The 6,846-nt window shown below is 44.1% G+C and overlaps 1 protein-coding gene across 1 annotated transcript; it reads right to left on the bottom strand.

The window, feature by feature from the left end:
- Nucleotides 1-2,052: 2,052 nt before the first annotated feature.
- Nucleotides 2,053-6,119, bottom strand: LOC130191426 (potassium channel subfamily K member 10-like). The gene is made up of 6 exons (XM_056411082.1): nucleotides 6,060-6,119; nucleotides 5,311-5,428; nucleotides 4,129-4,289; nucleotides 3,818-4,010; nucleotides 3,592-3,740; nucleotides 2,053-2,733 (listed from the first exon to the last, which is right to left on the bottom strand). Exons 1-6 carry the CDS (start codon nucleotides 6,117-6,119, stop codon nucleotides 2,053-2,055), a joined length of 1,362 nt encoding a protein of 453 aa, XP_056267057.1.
- Nucleotides 6,120-6,846: the final 727 nt, after the last annotated feature.

The raw sequence follows: 6,846 nt of genomic DNA, 5'->3' as shown, positions 1-6,846 counted from the left end.
GACCCTCAGCTGCTCTGAGCTCAGGCGGAGACCCTGGGCTCCTGCTTCCTGTAGAACGAGTCCGTTAGAAAACAATGAATGATGTCGTTTAATTACCCAAAAGCTGCATCGAAGAACATTCATATCATGTTTTTATTTAGCAGTCGGGTTCATGAACAAAGCCCCGCCCCCCTGACTGACTACGACATCATCCGTATAAATATATATATTTTATTTAAATATTATTAAATGTACTATATTTTATAGTATATATATATAATATATATATATACTTGTTTTAATGTACTGTCACCTGTTTGTTTACATATTTATTTTTAAAATAATGTGTTGTTTATTGTTGTCAATTGTTAGTCAAATTCCTTGTAGGTGCAAATTTAGCAACACATTAATCTGACTCTGACTCTCTGACTCTGACTGTGATCTGACTCTGACTCTGATCTGACTCTCTGACGTGGTTCTTCTTTGCTTGCTGTAGAACAGCGTCTAAGGCTGTCAGCTTCACTAATATTGCATTTTCTTCGTCCACCACTCAGCAAATCTTTACAAACAGTTTGTGGTAGTAATAATCCCATTTAGCTGATCCAGTTCCCGTGGAGCAATCCACGTGTGGCTCGCTGGTGAATGAAGACATCAGGATGCTGTTCGTTCCTCCTGTGCTTTGTCTCGTCGGGGAAGCCAGCAGTGGGAAAGCTCTATTGAATTCACATACTAACGCTGTTATTGGGATAGCAACTACCACCTTTTACATTTCTCATGTTTATTACCTGCAAGAAGGCACTCACTACATTTATTGTGTTCTATTCATTAAACACAACACACTTGTCAGGTCATGAGACGGATATCAGATAAAACAGGTTACAACCATGTGTGTATAATTTGCCTTTAGTTTTTAATATCTCTTGAAAATGTGAAGAAGGCGTTGGGGTCGTAGTGCAGGGCGTGTTTGTAAAAAATCAAATCAAGTTGAAATACGTCAAACATTTCAATGATAAACTACAAGAAAACACATTTCAGTGAAGATGATTGAAGCCACAACGTTTGACCGTGAAAAGAAATCCCAAAACACATGAACCATGATTCATACAGCGCGATGGGAACATCCACTCAGGTGCGTGGCTGGTTCATAAAGGAGTAAACATGGCTGCAAACATGCTTGATGAGTACAAAAGTAATTCATTAAAAAGTCTCAAGACGTTTGTGAGAAAAGTGAATGTCATATACAAAAACAATGTTTTTAACATGGCTGACAATCTTTTGGCCAAAGGTGCTTAATGTGTCTGTTGGGTGAATTCCAGCTCAATTATTGGTCCACGATGGTGGTCAACATGACTGAAATAAATCTTTTTTTCACGAAATGTGAAAGAAAGCAGTATATTTCATTTTATTTGAACAAAAAGAAAACATTATTACAGCTGTCATTTCAAGCTTTCAAGTAAGTCACTAAACTGCTGTGGTTTAGTTTTAATAACCATGCACAATCCAGGTCACGGTTTGTTTTCATGAGCTCTTCTCTGCGCATGGAGCATGAGTTCATGCCCTCGGGCTGCATTTCCAAAGTCACATACAAGGAATAATTGTACATGTCAGCAAGGCAAATGTTCATATTGTCTCTTGATCCAGCAGAAACACAACCTCCCACCTTCCATTCATTTCACATTCTAGTCCTATGGTAGCTCAGAATAGATCCATCATGTTTCTGAAGATGGATGACCTGAAGCCAGCATGTCCTGCCCACATTGTGAGGAGATAACATTTAACATCAACAGCCGCTGCTCAAGTGTCTCAGACGTCAAGAGTCAAAGCTGAGAGACGGCGAAGCTGGAGAGAAAGCTCCTGTAGGGAGTTGCTCACCTTCCAGCAACATCCTATATGAGGTATTTTAACTACAGCTTCTTCTGTCTCTGACTTTTTTTTTGGCAACACATTTCTTCCCATGGCTACGGCATGATGACTGGTTTCCTGGGGAGCAGTTCCAATCGAAGCATGGGAAACAGAAAGGCACATTTACTGACATCTCAAAAGGTCCATGCACTCTGGTTGTGTTTCTGTCGTTCACTCGGCTTCTCGCTCCGTCTCTAAAGCGCTCTTCCATTCGATGCCGAGCGGCTCGCTATCTTTGGCCGTCACCGGTGTGAACTTATTCAACATGGCGTTCTGCAACAGGTTGGTCAGACTGCTGTTTCTCTCTTTTCGCTCTCGGTTTTCCTCGTCTGGCTCTCCGTCTTCTTCTTCTGGCGTCCTCTCCTCGCCCAGCATGGCACTGCCATTGTTCACACATACGCTCGCCCGGCGCACGTCTTCATTAAAGTTCCTCCGCAGCTCGCGGCTCTTGTTGCGCCTGGCCAGCTTGGCGAGGGATCCACAGCGCAGGTTGAAGAGATTCTCCTCAGAGGAAGAGGCCGTCTGTGGCGTCGGCTCGGCCCCTTGGTGGTCGTACGGCTCGCAGGCCCCCTTTAGCCTCAGGTTGTTGAGCTTGGTGTCGATACTCTCCTGGGAGGAGGTCTTGAAGCGGCCGGCGTCCAGGCTGGCGAACAAGGCCCGCTTCTCTGGAGACAGCATGTCCAGGGAGTGGGCTCTCTGCTCCAGGCCCAGCTGCCGGCGCTCCATGCTGCGGATGGTGGCGGCTCGCTGGAGCTTGTCGTGGATCTCAACACTCAGGCGGCGCCGTGTTTCACGGAACTCTGCTCGAACATTGGCCTTCCATTCAGCCGCATGAGCTTTAATCTCCCCGACCTGTGAACGACAGGGCCGAGAACGGATCAGGAACAGACCTGGAAACCACACGGAGTCGTGATCTGCTGCACAAAAGACTTCGGCCGAGTTTCCTTTGAACTGCCAAGCTAATGTTAACCTAATTTATTGGACATGTCACAGAAACAAGAAAAGGCGTTTCCATCAAATGGTTTAGAGCGAATAACTCTGTCAACTGCCAGGAAACAGAGGAGAAGAAGTAGGAAACGGGACAGGTCTGCGTGGCCATCTACAAAAAAGAAATGGATACCTGGAATTTGCTTTTAGTACCAATAGTTGTTTCATGTCCGCTTGTATTGGTCTCGTTTCATGTTGTCCGGAGACAAAGAAGAGCATTCAAAAGTAATGGGAAGCAAAAGTTATGGGCTCCGAAATCTTCTGCCACACTTGGAGCGATTTGGGTAATTTCACATGTTATAATTCAGATGTTCTCACTGGTCTGAAGAGGCTGAGTTTGATAAAGGTGGCGACACATACCTGCGTGCTCCAGGCAGGCATGAGAAATATTTGAATTAACGTCAACCAAATGTGATAAAAACACAACCTGTCATGATGGACTAAATCCAGACGTTAACTTTGGTCGTTGCTTTTTTAATCATGAATATCTGACACTAAACAGAAATATAATAATATTGAAGTTTTCAGGGACTTCAGAACCAACAGAAACATGTGGTTGAAGCTTTTGGCGAAGGCTGTCTTGACTATCGGCTTCTCTTCTGTGTCTTCTGTCCGACACATTTTGGCAAAATCTCAGCAGCAATGAATGTAAACATGAGAGCAGAGGAGGCGCCCGACATCGATGCTTCTCTAAGGCGACACCGAGCCGCGTCATTGAAGGACCTTCACCTCTTCTTTGGTCTTTTTAGACAGGACTCGAAGCCAGTCTCCAATCATGCTGAGGACGGCCGCAAAGTAGGCCAACCCCACCAGGATCCAGAACCACACCAGAGGCTTGTACCAGCTCATGTAGGGGATCAGAGTGTTCCCACCTGCGGGGAGGAAAGCACCAACAATAAGTCCTGATGGTTTGACATTCATCGACCTCACGACCCTGGCACAGCTCTACCTGCCACATAGTCTCCTATGCCCACTGTGGTGAGTGTTATCACCACAAAGTAGATGGCCTCCAGAGCGGTCCAGCCCTCGATGTGTTTGAAGATGACAGCAGGGATGGTGACAAAAACAATGCAGCCGGCCAGGATGAACAGGATGGTGGACGTCACTCTGATCTTAGTCTGGCTGATCTGTTTGTGTTTTTGCTGAGATAAACAGGAGATATTAGAACAATGCAACAACAGTTCAAAGAAAAGGGAAACATCCCATTCAAAAAGTGGCAAATATGAATAAAAGAGAAAGTAGCTTTGATTTGCAACTCACCTTGAATATCTTCTCAACCCTCAAGATGCTTTTCACGAAGATGGTGCCCAGCTGGTCACCGATCCCCGCCAACAAGAAGCCAAAGAGAGGGATGCCAAATATGGCATAAAGGATGCAAAAGATTTTCCCGCCCTGCGTGCTCGGAGCTATGTTTCCATAACCTGTCACAAACAAGGAAAACACGAGGAAGAGCAGAGAAGAGAAAACGTCAAGAAACATGGCAAAGAAGAAGCGGTGAGGAGGAGGAGGAGGAGTGTGAAGAGTAAGATGGCAATCAAGACTTTCTTATGCAACATATCACTTGAAGCCCATGTGTTGTACTTCCAGGTTCCTGCTGCAGTAAATACGCTTCTGGAGACAATCATGAGGTTCCCCTTGGAGAAATGGCACTAATGCTGGCCCTCCAGTAACAAAGATACGATGAAGAGGCTGAGGGGAAAGCCGGTGGTCTTCATTAATGTATTCTAACTTCTGATATTTAAAAATAATAGATCTGGACAGAAAAGTAGATGAAGCCGCTTAAAGCAGTGTATTAGCAAATGTCCCTCAGTGGAACTCGACTGTAAATGCTCATTGGTTCAAGGCTCCTCAAGTCCTTCACTTTCATGAACAATCGTTTTGATGCCACATTGTTCTTCACTTCATGAACTTGTCTCTCAGAAGGAGAACGAGTCGGTAGAGAGACGTCCACAGAGAGAGACGGCAGTGTTTGTTTTGTAAGCATCCTTAATGTTCAATTTCAAAGGATGTTAAATCACACTATCACAATTAAAATATTAAAGTGAAACGTTATCCCATCATTTCTATTTTCAGGTCTAATATGTTAGTTTTGCAAATCAATAGAAATGAAAAAATTATATTAAAAATGAAATAGAAATTTCCAACAAAAACAAAATCATATTTATTTAGCGTCTTTTATAAGAAATGGGAATGATGAAATTGTATTTTTAATGGAACGTTTTATTTATTTTGATTTAAAATGTGACACTGAGCTTCCATAGTTTCTGACGACGTGGGCATTTTGTCTGCAGTTTGTGACAATTACCATTTTATTGATTTGTGCCATCAACATGAGACAAACTAATGCATCGGCCACTCATCTGTGGGAATACCTAATGCAACATAACAAAAGCGTATCTCACTGGTATCGGGCATTAAAGAGTGGATTATTTAAAAGTTCACCGATGGTTGTGATGATCGTCCCAGCGAAGAAGAAGGCGCTGCCCAGGTCCCAGTAACTGGAGTTGTACGTCGTGTCTCCAATGGGACTGACGCCGGCACTCACCGCATCCATGGCATGCTGCGCAGAGACAAGACATCGGGACAGCGATGGGAGGGAAGTCTGAATCAGATGAACTCTCCACACTAAACTGCAGGGCTCTCAATCAAATATGGATCTCCTCTCGTGACGTGCATTTCAGAGCAAGAGGAATTCCACACGCATCGCTGCACACGCCTCCTCATGGATGACCTCAGACCTCCGTTCAGTGTCCCTAACTGGACATATTATAGTACAATTAACCAATTACTGTCATGCTTTTTCATAGGTTTTAGTCGATAGAGCTACTTTGTGGTAAAAAATCAAAGCAGTAATTATATCATAAACCTCAAATAGCCTACATCTGGTGTCAAGGGAGAGCTGGGAATAGCCTCACATATGAATACTTCATGCGAAGGTCTATTTCTGTATCTCCTCTTTTCACAGCCAAAGTTCACGCTGCATTCGAAATGTACAAAATGCTCCTTCTCCACCATCGCTCGTGAGGCACGGTTTGATTTGTGTAGCAAAGTGTTCATTAGGAAGACGAATGCTATTTTAGTTTTTCACGGGGGCTCTCCCTGAGAAGAAGACGACGTTGAGGACACACAATCGCCTCCAAACGTTGGCTAATGTGTGTTTTTCAGGATTCTCAGAGAGCCGGCTCCCTGACGACGGGTCGTTCTCCTCTCAGAGCGTCTGCCTCCCAGCAGGGGGCGCAGTGGGCCAGCATGGTGCCACGCCCTCTTCTCTCCATCACTCATGACGAACGCTTTGCCCGAACCACCTTGAAGCATTCATGACTGCAGAGAGGGCGATGCTGGTCCTTTACAGCGGGCCAGTGCGTTGACATTGAAGACACTTGTTTCTTACATATGACACAAAACAAAGATAGAGCACTGATAATGTACTGAGTTATATTGCTTCAGTGAAAGTATACTGTAAGAGCCAAATGCATGATTTCATTTGTTATAATAATTTAGTTTTAAAAGATTTAAAAAGGTAACTGAATATAAATCCTTTTTCATTATGATTTGAAAGAATGTTTAGTTTAACATATATAATTTAGTCTTGTATTTGAAAGCTTCATAATTTGTCTGAATGTGAGCTTCCAATCAGATGACGTCACGTCAGGATAACAGCTGTGTTGGACTGTCAGTCGTGTGAGTTCAGAGTTGTTGGAAGCGACATAGTTTTTTGACCGTGTGACCGTGTCCTATACGATTTTTAAGTAAACATAGTTTTGTACGAAACTACTTGTGTCACTCGCGTGTCAATTAATAGCTTGTTAAAGACTGATCTCAATAGTGTGGTACAGAAGACCCAGAAATAGACGGAGTGCCACTACAGTTTAGTCAAAAAACTTAGCTTAGCCGAGCTTCGCTGGATTACCTGGACAGGTGGGGAACGCAGCCAGCGGCCGCTCGAGTGGAGCGGGCTGGAGGCTCGCGGTGGAACGG

Source organism: Pseudoliparis swirei, unplaced genomic scaffold (genome assembly GCF_029220125.1).
Source record: "Pseudoliparis swirei isolate HS2019 ecotype Mariana Trench unplaced genomic scaffold, NWPU_hadal_v1 hadal_60, whole genome shotgun sequence".
Lineage (NCBI taxonomy): Eukaryota > Metazoa > Chordata > Actinopteri > Perciformes > Liparidae > Pseudoliparis > Pseudoliparis swirei.
The sequence above is the reverse complement of the archived record's forward strand: the minus strand, read 5'-3'. Positions and strand labels throughout refer to the sequence as shown.

Coding starts and splice junctions, on each gene's coding strand:
- LOC130191426 (XM_056411082.1), bottom strand. CDS start 6,119: ATGCTGGCCCACTGCGCCCCCTGCTGGGAGGCAGACGCTCTGAGAGGA. Junction 3,741..3,817: donor CATAGGAGACTATGTGGCAG/GTAGAGCTGTGC, acceptor TCCTCCCCGCAG/GTGGGAACACTCTGATCCCC. Junction 2,734..3,591: donor AGACCAAAGAAGAGGTGAAG/GTCCTTCAATGA, acceptor TGTCGTTCACAG/GTCGGGGAGATTAAAGCTCA.